The following is a 21,377-nucleotide window of genomic DNA, read 5'->3' as shown; positions in this document are numbered from 1 at the left end:
TGAATAGATTAGGTTGATACTACCGTTTGTACCCATTTGCTTCTAGTTATTCAAGGTAGCCCATTTTCAGTTTTTTCCCCTAGATTCTTTTAATGATATATTCCCCCAATTTGCACCAAACTAATTCATAAAAAGCTAACAAAGGTTCTCTTAAGTATCTTTAAGAGACAGAGTGCAACAGTGGGTTAGTCTCCATCAAGGTATTATCTATATACACAAGCCAAGACAGTGTTTTTCCATTATTGTGGAGCTGAGGGGATTTGGGGTGGAGGGACAAACCGGCAAAGAAGAGAACAGTGAAGTAATGTTTTTGCAGAACTTTGTTTGCTCTTGCCTCACTCTCTCTCGAAGAAGAAGAAAGCCCGGAGTTAACCGAGAGTCCTGTTTGCCTCTGCTGAGGATCTTTGGATAGTGTTGGGCCTTTGTGAGGAAATATTGAACAAGTCGTTCCATTCCAAGAGCTAACCTCTGAGCGAAAACAAGCTGCTCTCCAAAAACAGCAGTTCCTTCCCACTCCACTGGCCACTTGCCTCTCCCCATGAGGAATTAGCTTGTTTATCATATGTAACAGGCGCTCATGTTTTCTTCTAAATTTGAAAAATTATACATTCCAACTCTTCCTATCCATATCCAAATATTTTTCAACAACTCCAACAAATCATTTTTATCATATTTAGTTTTTACTGGTGTGTGTTGGCATGCAACTCCTCATTGGCTCATTTGGAGTTTTTCACTCATGTGCAGCGATTAGCCGACATTCTGGCTGAAAATGTGTTTTGAAATTGTATGCCAAACATTTTTAGTATTTCGGTAAGAAGAATTCCCAAATTATTCACATTTCTGGATGGATATGCAACTCTGTTGGCTTTTCTATTGACTCTTTCCTCGGCCAAACGAAACTTCAAGTGCCATTTGGCACGTTTGTGTTTTGATCTTCTTTCCAGTGATGGATCCTTCCCCTATGACTCTGTCCCCTGGCAACAAAACTCCAACCAGCCCCCTGGGTCATTGTCTGTGGTTACAACAGTGTGGGGCGTGACCAATACGTCACAGAGTCAGGTATGTCCGTGCATAGAAGGGTTTTCCTGCTTTGTTAATTTTACACACCTAATGGGTATTTTTAATCTTCCTTCCTTTGTTAAATCCAGGTGCTGGGTAACCCAATGGCGAATAGCAATAACCCCATGAATCCCGGAGGTAACCCTATGGGATCGGGTCTGTCTGCCAGCGCAGCGGGGCTCAACTCACCCCAGTTCAATGCTCAGCAGCAGCAGTTTCCAAACAAAGGAGGCTCCAACCAACAGTACATGCAGCAGGGCATGTACGGCAGGCCCGGCTACCCTGGAGGTCCTGGAGGATACAGCGGGAGGTAAGAGACTGGATACGACTCTCTTTTTTTAGGAAATAAAGCAATAAAAATCATAATTATTCAAACATGCGCTCTGTGTATTTTTATAGTTACTCTGGAGGCCCAAACCCTCCTCCAGGAGGTATGGGACTGAGCTCCCACACACGTCCTCCTGGTGACTTCACTCAGCCCGCCGCCGCCGCTGCAGCTGCTGCTGTCGCTGCGGCTGCTGCTACAGCAACGGCCACGGCAACGGCAACGGTGGCAGCTCTGCAGGAAACCCAGAATAAAGATATGAACCAGTATGGACAGGTACATCACACACCTGCCAACGGATGTTTACAGTTGTAAACACCAAATGTACACAGAAGTCTATTATCCAACCACCTGCTGGAGACCAAAAGAATCATATTTAACGCTGAAACCTTCTGTTTGGTTTCCAGATGTGTTCTTCGTTTCAAATGGGCCCTGCGCAGACCTATAATAGCCAGTACATGAGCCAGTCGGGCCCACGAGGCCCCCCTGGAGGTATGAATCCTGCAAGCATGGGTTCCGCCATGAACAACCCCAATATGAGTGGACCTCCAATGGGCATGAACCAGGCTCGAACCCCAGGCATGGTGCCTTTTGGGACTCACGGCCAAAGGATGCCTCATCAGGGGTATCCCGGAGGACCTCGACCCGGCATGCCCATGCAGGGGATGAAGAGGCCATATCCTGGGGAGGTGAGTGGAAAGATCTGATGGTTAAAACAATCTGGAGAAAATATAGCACCTAAAAGATGTTTTAATGTTTTTGTTCCTTCCCTTTAACTGTCTTCGTCCAGGCAAGTTACGGGGGTCAGCAGTACGGACCGAACAGTCAGTTCCCACCACAGCAGGGCCAGTACACCCCATCAAACGCCTCCAGGCCACTGCCATCTCCTAACTACCCCGGCCAAAGGATGCCAGGGCAGCAGGGCCAAGGACAGTACCCACCTGGCATGCCCATGGGCCAGTACTACAAGGTCTGTCCTGCCACACCAATCACCAACAACTTACTCCTACTCAGGGTCAGAAAGGGGACTAGAGCCTATCCCAGCATGCACTGTGGAAAAGGCAGGGACAGCCAGATCATAGCATATATTTATATAACACATCTTGGAGCAAACTACATGGTGCAATAAGGAACTTTATGTAATTTGTATTGCTCTTTATTCCCTCACAGCAAGAGCCCTTCAATGGTCAGGGCACCAACTTCTCTGGAGGCGGATACTCCTACGGCCAAGGCAACGGGGTATGTTTTCAGTCCAGACTAAATATGTCTCAGTCATATATGTGAAATGAGTTCTACAGATGTTTTCATTATTACACTTTCCTGCCTTTTACAGCCCCCGCGGCCTGTTAACTACCCCCACTCCCCGGTCCCTGGAAACCCCACACCCCCCATGACCCCAGGAAGTAGTATCCCTCCGTACCTGTCGCCAAACCAGGATGTGAAGCCGCCGTTTCCACCCGACATGAAACCAAATATGACGGCACTTCCGCCCCCTCCAAGTGAGTACCCCAGCGGTTACTTTTATATATGTGCTCTTTTATTTCATCTGGTGCATTGTGTGGCTTTACGCTGCGTTTTTTTCCTCCTCTCCCAGCAAACCCCAACGAGGAGCTGCGGCTGACGTTCCCTGTCAGGGATGGAGTGGTGCTGGAGCCGTTCCGCTTGGAGCACAACCTGGCCGTCAGTAACCACGTCTTCCACCTTCGACCCTCCGTCCACCAGACGCTCATGTGGAGGTACGACCACCACACAGGCCTCCACACACACACACACACTATTATTTACTATTACAGTGAGAGTTTTTAAGCTAAAAGCACACAAAGACACTTCTTTGTTTTTCTGGTTATCGCTCACTGCTCTGGTCCTCTCCGATAGGTCTGACCTTGAGCTCCAGTTTAAGTGCTACCACCATGAAGACCGGCAGATGAACACCAACTGGCCCGCCTCCGTCCAGGTCAGCGTCAACGCCACGCCCCTCACCATTGAGAGGGGAGACAACAAAACCTCCCACAAACCCCTGCACCTGAAGCACGTATGCCAACCTGGAAGAAACACCATCCAGATAACAGTCACCGCCTGCTGTTGTGTGAGTGCACACTATCAGGACAATGTAACTACTAGCAGTACATAGGTGTAATTATTTCATGATGATTTTATTTGGGTATATGTGTTGTGCTCATTAGACTTTCCTGTTTATTTTCATGTCCTTGTGTGGCTTTGCAGTCCCACCTGTTTGTGCTGCAGCTGGTCCACAGACCATCTGTGCGATCCGTCCTCCAGGGGCTCCTGAAGAAAAGACTCCTTCCTGCAGAACACTGCATCACCAAGGGTATGGCTCATTTTGTCTCTCAGTGTAGTTATTATGCATAAGGACATCTTAATTACACAAGCTCCCACCTGCTTCTCTTTATGGTGGGCTTTAAGAAAAGGTACCGAAGTACACCTGCAACTGTTTACAAACTAATTCCTTCCCTCTGAAACACTTTCTTCTCTCAGTTAAGAGGAACTTCAGCAGTGTGGCAGCGTCTGCAGGCAGCACTACTCTTAACGGGGAAGATGGCGTGGAGCAGACGGCCATTAAAGTTTCGCTGAAATGTCCCATTACCTTCCGACGCATCCAGCTGCCCGCACGAGGGCATGACTGCAAACACGTCCAGGTTTGCTCAGATTTAAAGAACATTAAACGATACTTAAAATTGTGTCTCATGTCACGGTGAATGGGAGATTATTCTAAAGAGCATTATGTTCTCCACAGTGCTTTGATCTGGAGTCCTACTTGCAGCTCAACTGTGAGAGGGGGACATGGAGGTGTCCTGTGTGCAAGTAAGTGAAAAGCTATTTCATTTTTTGGGATGTAAAGATGAGATCACTAATGAGGTTTGTCTCTTATATCTAATGGGTTTTTTTTTCCTTTTTTCAGTAAAACAGCATTATTAGAAGGTCTGGAGGTGGACCAGTACATGTGGGGAATCCTCAACGCCATCCAAAAGTATGTTTTTTTATCTCTTTCTTTCTTCTTCTGAGTTCATTGTTTGAAAAACTAAACAGTGTCTTCTGTCTCCTTTTTAATAGTTCAGAGTTTGAGGAGGTCACTATAGACCCTACATGTAGCTGGCGACCTGTCCCCATAAAGTCTGAGCTACACATCAAAGAGGACCCTGACGGACCACTTGCCAAGCGCTTTAAGACCATGAGCCCCAGTCAGATGACCATGCCCAATGTGATGGAGATGATCGCCCAGCTAGGGCCCGGTACAGGACCCGGACCCGGCCCTGTACTCGGTCACAGCCCTTACCCCCCACACCCCAGTCAACATCCTAGTGGCAACGGGGGAGATTACCCCGGAGCAGGTAAAGAAAAACAGCCAGGACCCAACTGCGTAGATAACTAATAGGACAGTCAGCTCATTTGTTGAAAAAGGGAGCTGTTTTGCTCTTTTTAGTGTCTCCAGTGCATTAAACAAAGAAAAAAGCCCCAAGGAAAGTTTTGTGCTGAACCTGGTTTAAAATATTGTAAGCTCATTGCTCTCATAAATGTTTCATAACAGTGAATAAAAAGTGGAACGTGTGTATCCCCTTATGTAACCACTTTGAAAAGAAAACTTTCTTGCAACAGGAAGGATTCATCAGACAAGTCAGCAAGGCCAAACTGCAGTAAGCCTGTTGACAGAAGTGTTGTTGTTTTTTCGTCCTTCAAGGCAACAGTTACCACAGCCAAGGGAACTTTGACTTCCCTCATGGGAACCCCTCTGGTGGTGGAGTGGGAGGAGGTGGAGGAGGTCCCCCTATGAGTGACTTCATCCATGGCCCCCAGCTCTCCCACCCGCCAGATGGCCCCGGTGGTCTCCTCTCCCAGGACAAGCCCCTCAACCACGGCATTAATGATGCAGTAAGTAGGGGTAGACTTCCAGCTTTCCCATTCCATTGGTTATACCAATAAAGTATGTTTATGGGAACAGTATATCACCATGCAATAATAGTAAATTAGCATTATGTTTTATTTTGAGGTATTATGTCTTTTATTTATATTCTGCTAAGACATTTTGTCCTGTAGCATAATGTGTTACCTTAGTTTGTAGAAGAATGTCTCCATACAATCTGTCGTACTGAAAAAAAGATGCTCAGATTTGTGCTCTGAACAAGGTGCAGCTTGCGCCTCTAGTCAGCATGTGTGCTCAGTCATGCTCACATGCTCATGTCGCCGTATAATGTTGCAGCTGTACATGTCTGCTGATCACAGCTTCCATTTAGAAGGCCTGTTCCATATTATTCACGCTGGAACTCATTTCGCTTTTCCTCCCTTTTCCTTCCCTCGCATCCTCCCCCCTCCTTAACACTCTCTTTGTTCTTCCTTCTTATTTTTCACTCTCCCATCTCTGTCGCTTTCTGTCTCCCTCTCGCACCTGCAGATGTCCCATACCGATCAGTCCCATAACTCCATGCAGCAGAGCTTGCATGCGTCTCCCCACCCTGGCGGTCATTCAGGGCCGCCCTTACATCACAGCGGCCAGTCAGGGCCGCCGTTGCATCACAGCGGCCAACCGTCGCAGCCGCCTCGCCAGTCGCAGCCTCAGCCGCATCAGCAGCCTCAGCAGCCCGGGCAGAACAGTCACCCCCACAGCGATCTGAACTTTAACCCCTCCTCAGATGGGCCGATGGGTCAGGGAGCCCAGGATATGCCCGAACCCTCCCTGGATGTAAGTGTGCCCACTCCGGGCACCCTAAGCTACCTGTTAACAGCTAACACTGTCTGCTACAGCTGCCCTCATCTCTTTGCTGTGTGCTCTCTTTGTGTTTTGACTCTGTTTGCTTTTCTTACGCTTGCTTGTGTGTACATTGGCTTCGACACACACTTGGGCATGACTCAAAGTCGTCCAGCTGCAGAAAGTATGTTTTCAGGTTATTTAGCCTTGCCACTCATTGTCTCTTTCCACCTTTTCTCAATAGCTGCTTCCAGAGCTGGCCAACCCTGACGAGTTACTATCATACCTGGACCCCCCCGACCTCCCCACCAACAGCAACGACGACCTTCTCTCCCTCTTCGAGAACAACTAGCCCCCCCTCTCCTCCCCTAAAAAACCCTCCTGCACCTACGGGAGTCGTGATCGTGTTTGACTGTCCGTCCACAGACACCTCACCGACCTCCTATCGATACTTCAAGCAGCTTCCTATGCTCATGCACGCGCACACGCACACAGTCTGTCAACAGACAATGTGTGGCATAGGAGCACGGCCGAAAAAGAGACGTCTGTTCGGGAACTCCAAGGGAGAGAGCCGGAACGCCACTCATCCCCGCACTCCCTTTTTTCCTCGTGTAAAGATTCCACGCACCAGTTCCACCGCCTTTGACTCGAATCACACCATTTATAGCCAGCCATGTTGGTGGGCACTAAAGTGATATCATATATATATATATACATATATATATATATAAATATACATAATATATATATATATATATATATATATATATATATATATATATATATATATATATATATATATATATATATATGTGTGTATATATATATAGATCATATTTGTGACTTTTTAACAGAAAACTGTGCAGCTATAATCATCATGTGTAAACAACACAGAGGAGACAGGAGCCTTTGTGGGCTTTAGGAAAAGTGTTGTAGCTTTTTTTTTTTTTTTTTTTAATTATCATTTCTTTTTGTGAAAAAAAAACAACATTGTCTTGTAAGAGTGTTTTTATCCTATTTGAAATGTGTTCTTCCAAAACTTTGGCACATGCCATCATGCCCTTTGACGCCCAGACTTCTCGGTGTGTGAGTGTGGTAAAATGTCCTCAAGTGTCAACAGAGGAAACGAGCGCACTTTGTGCAATGTAGTGTGTGTGTGTGTGTGTGTGTGTGTGTGTGTGTGTGTGTGTGTGTGTGAGTGTGAGAGAGAGAGAGAGAGAGTGTGTGTGTGTGAGTGTATATACGTATGCGTGTGTGTGTGTGTGTGTGTGTGTGTGTGTGTGTGTGTGTGTGTGTGTGTGTGTTTACGTGTCCTCTTTTGTTTGCTTGTGACAGACAGCGGGGAGAGACGGTTCGAGACAGAGGCGGGAAGAAAAATATTGAATGGAAGAAAGATGACACAATCCACTTTAAGAGCTGTCTCAGTACTTTTTGTCCAGTCTGTAGTCGTTCTTGTGTATTTATTGTAATGTTTCGCTCTTCCTCATCAAATTCAGCACCATTTTGTCCACCAGTGCATGTGTGCCAATGGCTCCTGTTGTCTTTGTCCAGCCTAAACGTACGTGCTTGATCAAATCATTTTCTCTCTTGTTTTTATATTTATTATTTTATTTCAAATCCATCAGTTTTTTTTTGTTTTTTTTATTGTCTTTTTTTATGTGTTTTATCTTCGTCCCACATTGAAATTAATCAGATACACATCACCAAAGTTGTCCTATGCTTTTTGTAAGTGGTTGGACCTGGATGTTATGTTGATGCAAGAGCAGGATTTCAACATCCTACGGATGTCTTCAGAAGTTTTTAAATCCCTGTGTTTTATAGAAGCGTCTGTGTGATTGTTCTGATCTTTCCTTTTGTCGTTTTGTTACTGGTGAACTGCATCTTTTTGGGAAAAACATCCTGCATGATCCAACAGTGTTTCCGGAGCTGTTGTATATACCCGTTGTGAATACTTTGTGACTGTACAGTACTGTACCTATCTATTACTGACAACTACATGGTACTGTATGTCTGTCAAGGACTACACACACACACACACACACACTCACACAAACACACACAGAATCCCTTCTTAGTCAGTCCAATATTGTAACAAATTGATCCAAATGCACTCTCACTGGACTTGTATTGAGTACCTGTGTATCGTTTTTCATTACCCTGTGACATTGCATCAGTGAAAAGGAATATTCAGAATTGCTCAGCAGGTTTTTTTGTTTTTTTTTCTTCTTTTTCTTATGTATACGAATTGGTCAGCTTTAAATTAGTTGTTTTCTGTCTAAAAGATTGTTAATGCAGCTTAGAGGTCCAAATTTCTCCAAAAATGATTTGCGTGACATCATTGGAACAAGTGACCTCGTCCTCTTTATTTAAAGTGAGAATGTGCAAAAAGTCCTCTTGATTGTTTTGAGGCCTGATTCTAAGTTTTTGATAACAGTACCTAGTGAAAATTTGGGAATTATAGATTTTCTTCACATTTGATATTGTTTTAAGTTATTATTTTTGTCCACTGTTTTCAGTATAATTTGGTTTACACAGTTTTATGCAGTACATTAAATGAATTTAAAACATACTGTATGTTATTGGACAAAAGTTCCCCCATTTGAGATTTGTAAACCATTTGAAGAACCAAATATGGATTTTATTGATCTTCAAAACTGATCAAATCACCTGCATATAACACAGTTGAAGGATCAGATGTTGTATGTGTTTGTTTATATGTTTGTTGAAGACAATGCACTGCCGCATTGGGATGTTTTATTTCCCTACACAGTGTGTAACTGTAACTGCAACCTTTCACGAAATCACGTCTAGTAATTGGAGCGCGACACAAATTGTACTTGTCTGATTGCAGACATTTGAAATTGAGTCAAGGATTTAAAAGAGAATGCAATTAATGTTGTAAAATGGAATTTTGGGGGGAGACCCCTTCCTGTTTGCGTTACAATGGGAGGTTGTGGCAGAGGGTTAGGGGTGGAGTCGGGGGATGTAAGGGATACGTGTATATAATGTAAATGACAAATAGAGACACGTTAACAGAAATGTATTCATTTTCTCCAGGGGGAGTGTGCATAGTGTATTTAGAATTTGTAAAGCTTGCATCCTCCTGTCAGACATTGAATTGGCAAAAATGAGTCTGTGTTCGATTGCGTCTGTGCAGACCTCTCTAATCACGCCTGTTCATTTATGGAAGATACTTTATGTACCCCTCCACATGGGGTTTCAAAGAAAAAAAAGATTTTTTTTCCTTTGTGTAATATTAAACTTCTGTGTATTTCTCTATTACCTGTGTACTTTATAAAGGTGCTACAAATTATTAAAACCTTTTGAGGTATAATTGGGACTTGGAGACGTTGAGCTTTTAGTGGCTCTCAAGGGTTGTTTCCAAATTTACAGTTTGTAAAAAGAATTGTCAAATTTATAATTTTTATGCAATTTGGCAAAATATGCTATAAAGGTACAATCTGAAGTGATTGGCACAGCAGGTGGCAGTTGTCTCTTTGGTTTTGTACATCCTATGTACAATCATTTCATATTCTAAACTGGTCAGAAACAATTTGTGATTTTTAGTCTTGCAAATCTGTATGTAGTTCGATGACGTGACATCCTAATATTTATCTAATAAATATGTATTCAGATGAAACACAATTAATGGCCTTTTGCGTCTTTTGACATGCAAAGTGCAGCAACCAGCATATATTAAACCAATACATATTCCACAAAAAGATAAAAAAAAAAAAGAACTGTCATTTTGTGCTACATAATCCATAGGATACCTATAGTACTAAACTTTATATACATAGAATTTGCAATTACAGTAATTTCAATATCATTACACTTGTTGTAGTAATGTTTTTAAATGGCTGGAATAGCACAGAACAACCTATCAGCCTTTTTTCACTGAGGACATTTTGACATGTCACAGTAGGAAAAAGGATCAAATTAATTATTATTATTATTGAGTGGCAGGGTCCTGGTATTATGTATGCTGGCATCGTTAATTAGATATTAGAAACACCTGTGCTGTGTTCCTAAATGTCTCCAGTGAACAGAACGGTCTATTTCACCACTGTAATACTTAATAAGTGTAGAAAAGCAACAAGTTAAACAAACTGTGAGCTAAAATAAATGTTAAACTTAAACTCCATTACAATCGTCATATTCATACAGGTACATCCATGAAATGTGGAGCAACTTGGGTATATTGATTGAATGAATGTCAAATCAAACAATCATCTTTTTTCCAATTAACTAGCGAGTCACAGATTGAAGCTTTAATAGCTTCTGTGGCCTCTGGGCAATTTTGTGATTGATGATTTAAGTACATAATAGTAAGTGTTCCAGACAAACAAAAACATGAGTTTATGTACTCTTAAGTTATGGCTAAATCAGGTCAATGTACCTGAGATCACAAGGCTGTCTGTCACTAATGAGGCTGATGATAAACATCCCTCTTGGTTCAAACTTTTGCAACACCTGATGATCAATAATTACCAGCATTAACTTAAAGTACGGATTTATGATATCGTTAAACGCTTCTTTGTGGTTTGGAAATGTTTAAAAGAGCATTTGCAGTTTTAAAAGCATCACTGTTCATCATAATGAAATATTGGAAAAGCAACATCAAAGCTAAATTGGACTTATCATCATTCATTACAGTGAAGATGGATATATAGTTTAACTTCTAAGCATGACCACGTCACACAGGAATAATAAAGTTGAAAAAACTTCAGACAAAACACCAACACAACCAACCAATCGTGCACCTGAACAGAAATGAATGCAGGATGGTTTAGCACAGCCCCTTTGGCCAAATGAGTATTCAAATGATAAACGACTCACAGGAAAGCAGCAATGCAAATCACATGAATGCAAAACTGGTGTTGGAACAGAAAAGCTCCTTTGAAAATGTATATGACTGACAGAGACTTGCATTGTAAAATTAAAATTGTTATCAGTCTTCCCAAATAGAGTATGTGTTAATAGTAAAACAATACTCAATGTTATTTACAGACAAAACATAAACAAATAAAAGCAGAAATATTAGTTCAGCAGTGAAGAATTATTTGCAAATTAACGTTTTTACATTTGTTTTCCTCTCCATAGATTTCACTGATTTGAAATGTTTCATATTTCAAATAAGTGAACCCGTTTTGTCGACCTACATAAGGTACTTCCGAGAACCTACCACGTGGTGTCGCTGTTCGGCCTGTCAGTCTGCGTGACGTCACATGTAAACACCAACAGCACCCATGGCCTGCAGGTCCTGCTGACCCCAGTCAGCTGAGCAGCGATGTCAAAAATACGATACTGCATGAGATACAGCACGCCGGGCGTCGTCGCTGCGAGGCTGTTCTCCTCCGGTCCCGCCAAGAACCCCGTCGTGTTTTTGGACGTGGAGGCCGACAGCGAGCCTCTCGGGAGGATAACCATTGAGGTAGCTAGCTGGCTAGCTAGCGTAGCCTCTCCCGTCCTCGGTCTCTACTGCAGCGTGCATCACGGTGCTCAAATACGTACCGATAAGGGCTCAGTTTAAATATTCATCCATGAATTTGATTTGTGTTGTCTTGCAGTTGAATGCAGATGTAGTGCCAAAGACTGCAGGTATGTTTTAACCGTGTTTCTTTGAACTAAGCTGCTCAATACCAAGAGTTGCATTTGTTTAATTCACCATTTGAAGACGTCTTCAACTATCCTTGACTTGTTATAATGATAGTTTAATAAATAAAACGACTCATTTCACAGCTAACTTCAGAGCGCTGTGCACGGGGGAACCTGGCTTTGGATTCAAGGGCTCTGTGTTCCACAGGGTCATACCTGAGTTCATGTGTCAGGTAAGAGTTACAGTGAAGATGGAGCACATGGAGGTGTTTACCATGTTGTCTGTCGCTGTGTTTTCTGTTTCAGGGGGGAGATTTCACCAACCACAACGGCACAGGAGGGAAATCTATATATGGGAAGACGTTCAAAGATGAAAACTTCAAATTAAAACACACCGGTCCAGGTACATCTCCACAGCTTCACTTATACAATTACTATTATGCTACTTTATCTCTGGTTAGGGAGGACACAACAAACTGCCTTTTGTCCATGCATATAGCTTTGTATTAGGGCTGTCACATTATCAGATGTTCACTACACAGTTGTAATGGCCAAAATAATTTACAACAATATTATCATATCTCTGGAAAATGTGTCATATTCATCCTCAACTTTGTTTATTGTGCGTTTTGTGTCTTTTTCGGTGAATTAATTCCACTCATTTGTATGTGTGGTGTTGGAGGGAGAGAGAAAAGAAAGCAACAGCAATAATTCAGGAGACGCTGGACTACTTACACTATATTATCATGTGTGTATTATTAAGATGTTATCCAATATTTCCTTTAAAAAACACCACGTTATCGTCAATACGGAAATATCTTGTCACCCACTACTTTGTATACTACTTTCATAGCGTTTTAAGATTTGATGATATGATAACAAACTTCAAGACAAAAACACTGCTAATTGGTTACTTGTCTGGATTGTGTGTCTGTGTTTGGGAGGCTCAATGCAGAAACAATTAGCTCATTGAAAGATAATGCCTTTGTTTTCAGTATCTTACATGTGGAGATTTTGAACATGTTCACTATTTCCTGACATGTTAAAAACTAAATAAGTCAATAAATATTAAAATCGACAAATTAATCTGTAATGCAAATAGCTCTCGTATATTATGACATAATGTAATTGTGTCACTTCCCTGGCCTCCTAACAGTAGAATTCCCCAGGTTCATATCTTTGAATATAGCAGCCTCTCCACTAGATGGCAGTGCCTAGTTTCATGAGCACTAAAAACCACTGTCTATAGGTGAGTGACCTACTTTTTAGTGAGTCCAAATGCAATTATCTAAATAACTCATTTTCTTGAATAAACCTAATTCACATGTTGATTATTTTTGATGCTTTATATTAAAGTGCGGCATTAACACAGTTTGCTTTTCACAAAATACTCTTTTCCTCCGGCCTGAATCATATTGGGTTAGCGGTAAAAAAGAGCTCACGATCTTGTTGACTGTATCACGTTTAATTGACTTACTTGTGGCTTTTTTATCTTTGCAGGAACACTTTCAATGGCAAATTCAGGGCCAAACACCAACGGCTCCCAGTTCTTCATCTGTACGACTAAAACTGAATGGTAAATAACTTTTTAATCCCTCATCTCTGCCTCTTAACTTCTCACCACATCCAACAGTTGCTAATGTCTCATTTTGTCTCTTCTTTTGTGCAGGCTTGATGGTAAACACGTGGTGTTCGGGCAGGTGAAGGACGGTATGGACGTGGTCACCAAGATGGAATCCTTCGGTTTACATGACGGCGGTGTGATTAAGAAGATTGTCATCACTGACTGTGGGGAGATCCCCCAAAATCACACAAGGACTTCTGTCGGATGACTCGGCATGCAACCTTTTGGTATTTACTTTATCTTTCATCCGTGTTCATGATACTTTCAAGGAGGAGCTGTCGCCTGTGATCCTGCTCAGCCCTAAAAACTGATATTTTTATATCAGTTTATATTTTTTGTGTACAAGCACGAAGTCATCCGCTTTGTAAAATGTTCTTATCGTGCAATTACTCTCCATTTACAGCCAAATAAAATGACTTTCAGACTTGACTAGCTCTAGTCTTTAGTACAGGACATCTGCTCTAATGAGCCACCGACCCTGCTGGTTTTAACGCTTCCTGGAAATGATCCAGCAGCTTTTTTTAGACACTCCAGTGCGACTGACTTCCTGTCCATCGGAGCAGGATGTGACATCATTCGACATCCGCCTACAGTGGACTTGAAATGTCACTTGAATGCAGTTGACAGATGACAGAGCTGCGGGCTCTAGCCTCATTGGACACCGTGCATGAAGATGATTTCATCTGCTGGAACCATAAAGGAACCTGAAAATGCCTTTAGCTTGTATGTGGGCTGCTCTTCCTTCACTGCTCCTTTATTGAAGAGACAAAGAGAAGAGGAGGCTCGGACATGTCTGACAGTCAGAGACTGGGTGGTGCTGCTTATCGAGCTAATACTTTATCAAAGTAAATAATGAAACGACGCAAAAAAAGCAGCTCTTGCCCATAAATGAAACCATATGCGCGCTGACCTTCCACCGTTTGTTTGAATTCTCCGATTACATTGTTGCTATAGAGACTTCTCAGCTCTCGCTCTGTTTGAGCGAGAGATGTTGTAACAAACTTGATATAATTTGGGTCCCCACCCTCTGGTTTAGTTTTAGTTATTAGGAATGCATGTCCAATATTGCTCATGGAAACTTGGCTCCAAAGACGACGGTGTCTGTGGCCAAACGTTTGTTACACATGCAACACAGTGACATCTACAACTGGTACAAGCTGGTTCCTCTGCTGTAAAAGTCTCCATTCATCACACAGCACCCATGTCAGCTGGTGTGTCCTCCTTTGTGTTTTAGGTTTCCTGTCCAGCCGCAGTTTGACTCAAAGTGTTGAAATCGAGTCCTGTCAGCTCGATGCCTCTGTTATCTTTCAGCACGTTCACAGAGAGTGAAAAACAAGTTTTACATGCCCCCCCCCCTTTCTGCATTACACAACCGCCATGAAGAATCCATTAAAAACCTCTTTATCATAATCTACACGCTCAGTCTTGCGTAAGTCTTTGAGCTTGCAGTCAAAGACAACACATGCAAAACATATACTCAGTGTGATTTTAAAACATGTTGCTTTTTGACTGAAATCAAGCTCCAGAGGGAACGCCTCCCAGTTACTGGTAACAACAATTCAGCAGAGGACCCAAACAAATGAAACCACACAATCCAAGCACTCCTAATTCAATATGACTTTAATTCATCAAACTCTCGACAGCACTAAAGCACTAAAATGTTTTCCCAACTAACAAATAAGGCACATTTTGGAATGCCATTTCATGGACATGAAAAACAGACCTGTGGTCTACTCTCGAAACCATGACTGTCCTTGTTTCCCAAAATCATTGTCTTTCCTACCTCACGCCTGTGTTCTGTCCAATTCAAGGTATAACATTATTGCAATAGTGCAATACAAACATCTCAAGTGATACAGACAGTAAAGAATACAAACATAACTTTCCAAATTGACCACATAAGTGTTAACACATTACATTCAGTAAATATGTATTATTCGTAGAGGCTACACGAGCGGTAAATGAAATACTTCAAGACTAACAATCAGAAGTTGCTGATAACGTTAAAAACAATATGTACTGTAGCAAACTACTGTAAAATATTTAAATAAGTATACATTGCACCAAATAATATTTAATTCAAAACCAAACACATGCACATGCAAACTCGAAAATAGTTCTTTGTCACACACGCTTTTCTTGACAAAAGTATACACTCCCTAAACTACTAATAACACCGGAACATTTTATAATAGTTTCTTGTCATTGCTGCTTTAAGCAAACTACATCTCACAGTTTAACGTGCTTATACAGTGGTGCGTATCCGTCACTAATTAAGAAAACAAAAGATTTCTGCATGTTAACACGTATATATCTTCATAATATTGTTTACAAAATGAATACATGTGACTGTATGGATGTCAATGGCAGCTCATAATTAGTTACATATAGCAACTGCATAACATTGTGACTTATTCAACACTGATAACATCAGAACAAAACACAAACATACAATGGCTTACAACTGAGAAAGGGTATTAATTATGTACCAGCTTTTTTTTTATAATACTCTATGTAGACATCAATATTTCCTTCTTAGTGTAACTTTGTTGCATATTCTATACAAAAAGTGTTGTAAAAAATCTTTCCATAAATACTTCTGCAGGATAACCCCTCAGATTATTGTAAAACATAAAAGAAAAAAAAAAACTCCCAGCTTTGTTTATTTCTCAGCAATAGGCCCTTCTTCACACACAAAAAAAGCTTCAATATTGCATAACACTTTAAAAGAGCTACTATCCTTGATAATGATGGCCATCAAATATATACATAAAACAGTCTTTCTTTGTCAGGGAAATAACTCTTGAGTTTTTGCAGATTGCGGTAAAATTTTCAACATCTATTAAGTGTTCCAAAATACACATCTCATTCATATAAAATAACAAATGTGAACTGAAAAGGTACTAGAAAAGTCAAGTATATGCATTCAAGACATTATGTCTGAAAGCAGAGATTTTTTTTTTTTTTTTAAATGTATTCTATCAACTGCTTCCATTGGCTCCTAATTTTGCCATTTAAAATAGCCTCATATCATGTCTCTGGGCTGAATCAAACTCTCCAACAGGATTCATCATTATTCTGCCAGAACTCTGTGAATCACAAAACCATTGTTACTTGTTTATGAGCTTAGTTCATAAGGCATCATTGGTATCCTTTTCTCTCACTACAGCCACATGGCGTGATGTGGACAGTACGGTTCAGACCTGTTAGGTTAGTGTCATCAAACGGAGCAAAAGAAATACGATGTTAACACTATGAAAAATTGATTGTTCCCAACTAAAAGGAGAATCTTTCATTCAGACTAGGTCTTTAATAATCACAGTTATCTCTGTTTGGACTTGTAGACACATTTTTAACAAGAAGCCTGTGTTACAAACTGGGGGTGTGGAGTTTGAAAGATGCGGGCATTTTGCCAGGCAGTGGAAGTCTTCTGAAGTATCGAGTTGCATTATGGGAAAGGTAGGATCCAGCGTTTTGGAGCTTGAGCCACACAAGGGAAAAAAAATTTGGATGTCTCAGCCTCGCTGCATTGATTTAAACTATTCTTTAGTGTTAAGCCTCCTAACTTTGTGGAGCTGCACTACTAAATCACTGGAGTGTCCCTTTAACTCAACAGATGGAATTGAGCTAACTTTCAAAAACACTGTAAGGTACCATAATCAGCCACTGTAATCTTTCCCACTAAGGCGAGTGACCGTGAATTTTTTTTTTTTTACAAAACCCAAGGTTCCTTGGATGAACACAACTGCAATAGATTAAAAAAACAAAGAGTGAGGTCCACAGTTTCATGAGCGTTCTGTTGTGAGGATCGACAAAGAAATAACATCTTTGTGGATATTCCATGACAACAGACCACAGTAGGATTGTTTTTGCCAGCTGGAAATGCTGTTTCAGCCTTGTGCCTCCAACTTCGCAAACTGTGTTGAAGCGAACACCCACCATGCCAGTACAAACCAACAGACGAACTGTATCATTTTCTTGACCTTTGTCACATCTTGAGCCTACATCAAACTTACTTTGCATCACAGTCACCACATGCACGTATACTGCCCTATCCCCACATGTCTTTTCCCCAATTTCAAATGGCCTCCTATAGTCCTGATACTTCAGAATGATTTAAATCTTTTTTTAAGGCACATACAGTATGTTACAGTATATTATATAGTCAACCAGCTTTTATAAGGCTAGATATACAGTACGTATAAAATTGTTCACAATTTCTATAACAAGGTTCCTCAAAAAGGCAGGTTTCTAAAAGTCAAAGCTACATTAATTTCCGCTGTAGTGCTTTTGACCGCACGGTGATACTGTATATGTAAACAGGATGTGAACTTCTCTTCCTTTAAAGACATTGGTTTATAATATAGGCACTTATAATATAAGTGTAAACTTAATTCATCATCACTTTCAATATGTCCTTGAATCTTCCGCATCACCACTTTACAAATCCGTCCTCCTATTTTAAATCTTCTTGTTTCTCTCAACCGACCTGAAAATCAAAACGTCACCTCCCTCTAGACACTCTTTACACTGCAATCAGCTGTTGGACATTGTTTTTAAGGGTTCAAGCTCTTGGAAAAGTTTCCATTTAGCTTCACGGACTCAAATAAGGCTGCCAGGCATCAACTGTCTCTTTCAAACAAACATCTTCTTCTAATTTGTTGTTAAAATCTAGTCAGGCCTTCCATGTGACCAGTTTAATCATGTTTTGTAATGCTAATCAAAATATGGCAAGCAGTATTATTTTTTTAAGTGCTTAAAAAAATTGAATATTCAACACTGGTGAGAAATTGTGTGGACGACAAGATTATCGGTACTAAAACTAGTGTTTTCCTACAGCTCCTTATCAGTTGACCTTTTACGTGATTTGAAATTAACACAATTTGCATATCTAACATCTATACGTATCTAACACTATAGACAATGATACATTGTGTGGCAGCAAAAATACTCTACACCTTTTCTGTTAGCAACTAAATCTAGCAAGGAGCGACTGAACCTACAGTAGTTTCTAAAGACACGTGGAAGCAGTTACACAATAATGTGATATACAAACATACAAAAAAAACATTTCTTTATGTCCCAGTTAAAATTCAAATTGCACACTAAACAAGCAAATAAATAGGCCAAATGTAAGCTAGGGATGTTTGGCACATTGTCCCTCAGTTAATTCACAGTTAATAAGATGTGCTGTTGACCCGAATAAGGCAGGACATCAAAGGCCTCGTGTACATTATACCATCGTGAGAGGCCCGGGTTAAACGTCCGTCACATTACTACACACTTCTAAACACAAAGCCAACAAACCCCAAGGTGAGGTAATGTATTGAGACCAGTAATGTCAGTGACACCATTGACATGCATGCTAATTTATCAATGCATGATTTGTTGTTGTTTAACATCGAGTTGGATCAACGGGATTTTGTGGTTTCTGATACGTGAGGCACAAAAAAGTCACTGATTTTGGCACGTTTTTTGCTTTTGATGAAGAGCACTTGGACAGATTGATCCTAAATTAACATGTTCCTCTTATTCCTGGATGTAATCTTCAATACTGTCACTGGAAAAAAAAAAAAAAAAAAAAAGCATGGTTGAGAAGAGGGACAGAAAGGATCAGAGCTACTGTCCATATTTGAGTCTTCTAAGAGAACATGGGGAAGACGTGAGGAGGAAAGGCTGCCATGTTGTGTGCAGGGCAGGGATGAGGGAAACCTGGAAGTGAGGGGAGGAAGTTAACAGCCTTGATGGAGGATGAGCTATAGGACTTGGGACACAAAAGTTGCTCTCTGACTCTGAATAAAGACGATTATTGCACACGGCGGCAGTAGTAGCCCAGGACTTTACATTTCTCGCACAGGTGTTGGGGGTGCTCCTTACTCTGGTCAGAAACATCCAGGCCATCCGGCTTCTCTAAAGGGCGCTGAGAAAACAAACAGAGAACCAGTAATGAGTCATATTAAACACTGAAGAAAGCAAACCAAGCAGCACACACATGAACCTCTGAGTTATGCAAGCCGTTTCTCTGGAATCAGATTCAACTCTTCAACTACTTTGGCCTCCAACGTTATGCGTATTCTTCACAGACCAGACGTTTACTAAACACAATTAGTTGCAGAGATATGGCAGCACACCATTAGCTCTGGAAACTTGAAACACACTTTAACAACCTGGTATTAAAGGAAAAGATCCAGTATCCAACATTTGATCGTGATGACCTGTATGGAAATATCAGCAAACTGATACAGCAATGGCTTTCATGGATTAATTATTGAGGACGAAGGGAATCTATCTGGGCAAGCACATTTCAAGGTTATTTTAACAATCTGTCTGGAAATTTTATTTCTCATCTATTGTTCTTTTCTTATTCTGGCTTTTTCTTTCTTTTTTTGACAAAACCGCTATTTATTCAGAGTGGTCTAACTAAAGGAAACCAGGTTACCATGGGTCACTACAGAGAGATATTTCAGTCGTCCACTAATGAGTCTGCCAGGAAGTGTTACGACTTTACTGTCGGCGCTTTAAAGGCATCAGGTCCTTGAGAAAAGCTGGATAATCTGATGTATATTTTATGGGGTCTTGTCAGCAGTTAGAAGGTACTGGGTTCAAGCCCCTGAACTGCAGGCATCTTCCCTGTTGAAGTGTCCTTGAGAGAGAAACTCAAGCTCAGTCGAGTCAGCTCTGTAGCTGAAGTCTGAGGTCTTTCCGTTTGGAGAAAGTGAAAAGAGAGGTGTAGCCGCGAGGCGGTGTTTATACGTCTGTGGGCCGATTTTGTGGTACAACTATGCACAAAATGTTACAGATCTGTATTTGAGATTAAAAAAAAAATGAAGGCCGTTTGAAGATGGGAGTGGTCTGAGCAAGGGCGCTGGATGTAGGAGCTAGGAAGTGTGGAAGGGGCCATTGGCAACCCACTTTACGCCCATGGACTGATTTGGCGTAACGGTCGTCCATTGCAAGATGGTCTCTAGTTTTTCATGGTTAAGTTTGACACCAACGTTTTTGGCTTAAGGGTATGTCATTTAACCAGACAGCAACAAACAAAATATTTATATGTGGTGATATGTTTTTAAGTCTTAAGTAGTGTCTGCAAAGCTTCCACTGAACACAAGGTTAGGACAGCGTCTATGTAGCGTGAAATGCGAATCCAGGGGGACAAAAAATACCTCCGACAACCCAGTGCTCACAAAGATCAAAGGCCCGGTCACAACAGGAAGTGGCAAAGCAGAATTCGTCCGTACATGTTGGTGAAATTGCTTGTGCTATTCTCAGGCTCTCAGGCCTAGATAGTGAACTACTGTAGTTAGCGAGCTAACAGCTAACGCACGAGCAAGCCACATGCTAGTTCATGCTAGCACTAGTCAGTCAATACAGCGCTCAGAGCTCCTTTCTATTTTCTTTGTACAGTGACATTTATTGGCATTTTGTTCTCAGGATTTTACATCATGTCATTCAATAAAGAGTAAATAGTGCAAAAGAGTTCTCTGAGCTAGCAAGCTTACTAACTGTTATTTAAATAGCTTTAACTGTCAGTTAGCATGCTCGTTAGCTTAATCGTTAAAAGGTGAATTGATTGGACGGCTTGATCAACGTAGAAAATGTATGTGTCAAAGTTTAGCGAGGTTAAACTCGCCAGAAGATTTGTGGAGACTTACTTTGCCTAATGCAACCAAATCCACTGAAATGTTACACAGCTGAGTTCAATCAGTGAGTAAATCAAGCTGTAAAAGTACAGGGGGACAAAAAAAATCTAATTTTGAAAAGGAAGGGGGGCATGTCACCATCATGCCTGATGGAATTTGTTTTAAACCAAAAGAAATATACTCCCCACCAAATATTTTATGCATGTAGATGGGAATGTAAAATATATATTCAGGATATTTATGGGAATCCGCAGGGCAGGAGGGAGCCTTGCTGAGAAGCTGAACTCTTTGATACTCGAGGACGCAGAGGTTAGTGGTCCGTTTCAAACGCTGACAGGGGGGAAATATGTTAAGTGGGTGACATTGCAAATGCAGGGAATTTGCTTGCCTGTGTGTAGCTTTGCCACAAGACAGTCAGAGTACAGTGAG

The 21,377-nt window shown here is 41.3% G+C and overlaps 3 protein-coding genes across 5 annotated transcripts in view; 2 read left to right on the top strand and 1 right to left on the bottom strand.

Annotated features, from left to right (window-relative positions):
- The window catches only part of zmiz1a (zinc finger, MIZ-type containing 1a), a 95,285-nt gene extending 88,476 nt beyond the window's left edge, over positions 1-6,809 (top strand). For 2 of the 3 annotated variants that reach the window (XM_068721643.1, XM_068721651.1), the window contains 17 exons: positions 945-1,059; positions 1,149-1,369; positions 1,459-1,660; positions 1,792-2,073; positions 2,175-2,354; positions 2,555-2,623; positions 2,718-2,883; positions 2,979-3,120; positions 3,260-3,470; positions 3,608-3,713; positions 3,881-4,041; positions 4,140-4,207; positions 4,305-4,373; positions 4,457-4,734; positions 5,082-5,272; positions 5,793-6,080; positions 6,331-6,809. In XM_068721643.1, coding sequence (XP_068577744.1) covers positions 945-1,059; positions 1,149-1,369; positions 1,459-1,660; positions 1,792-2,073; positions 2,175-2,354; positions 2,555-2,623; positions 2,718-2,883; positions 2,979-3,120; positions 3,260-3,470; positions 3,608-3,713; positions 3,881-4,041; positions 4,140-4,207; positions 4,305-4,373; positions 4,457-4,734; positions 5,082-5,272; positions 5,793-6,080; positions 6,331-6,438 — 2,857 coding nt within the window. In that variant the 3' untranslated portion in view covers positions 6,439-6,809. The remainder of the gene's footprint in view (positions 1-944; positions 1,060-1,148; positions 1,370-1,458; positions 1,661-1,791; positions 2,074-2,174; positions 2,355-2,554; positions 2,624-2,717; positions 2,884-2,978; positions 3,121-3,259; positions 3,471-3,607; positions 3,714-3,880; positions 4,042-4,139; positions 4,208-4,304; positions 4,374-4,456; positions 4,735-5,081; positions 5,273-5,792; positions 6,081-6,330) is intronic. The other variant, XM_068721658.1, reaches the window with a different exon arrangement.
- A 4,513-nt stretch (positions 6,810-11,322) lies between these two features.
- ppifa (peptidylprolyl isomerase Fa) lies at positions 11,323-13,737 on the top strand. The gene is made up of 6 exons (XM_068721631.1): positions 11,323-11,520; positions 11,657-11,687; positions 11,829-11,917; positions 11,991-12,087; positions 13,185-13,260; positions 13,354-13,737. Exons 1-6 carry the CDS (start codon positions 11,377-11,379, stop codon positions 13,514-13,516), a joined length of 600 nt encoding a protein of 199 aa, XP_068577732.1. The 5' UTR covers positions 11,323-11,376; the 3' UTR covers positions 13,517-13,737.
- A 1,173-nt stretch (positions 13,738-14,910) lies between these two features.
- zcchc24 (zinc finger, CCHC domain containing 24) overlaps positions 14,911-21,377 on the bottom strand; it is a 32,517-nt gene continuing 26,050 nt past the window's right edge. Inside the window, exon 4 of the mRNA XM_068721617.1 lies at positions 14,911-19,228. Within this exon, the coding sequence (XP_068577718.1) occupies positions 19,115-19,228 (114 nt within the window). The 3' untranslated portion in view covers positions 14,911-19,114. The remainder of the gene's footprint in view (positions 19,229-21,377) is intronic.

This window comes from Cebidichthys violaceus, unplaced genomic scaffold (genome assembly GCF_023349555.1).
Source record: "Cebidichthys violaceus isolate CVI_PGR_0920_01 unplaced genomic scaffold, fCebVio1.0.p SCAF_10, whole genome shotgun sequence".
NCBI lineage: Eukaryota > Metazoa > Chordata > Actinopteri > Perciformes > Stichaeidae > Cebidichthys > Cebidichthys violaceus.
This window is presented reverse-complemented; position numbering and strand designations above follow the sequence as displayed.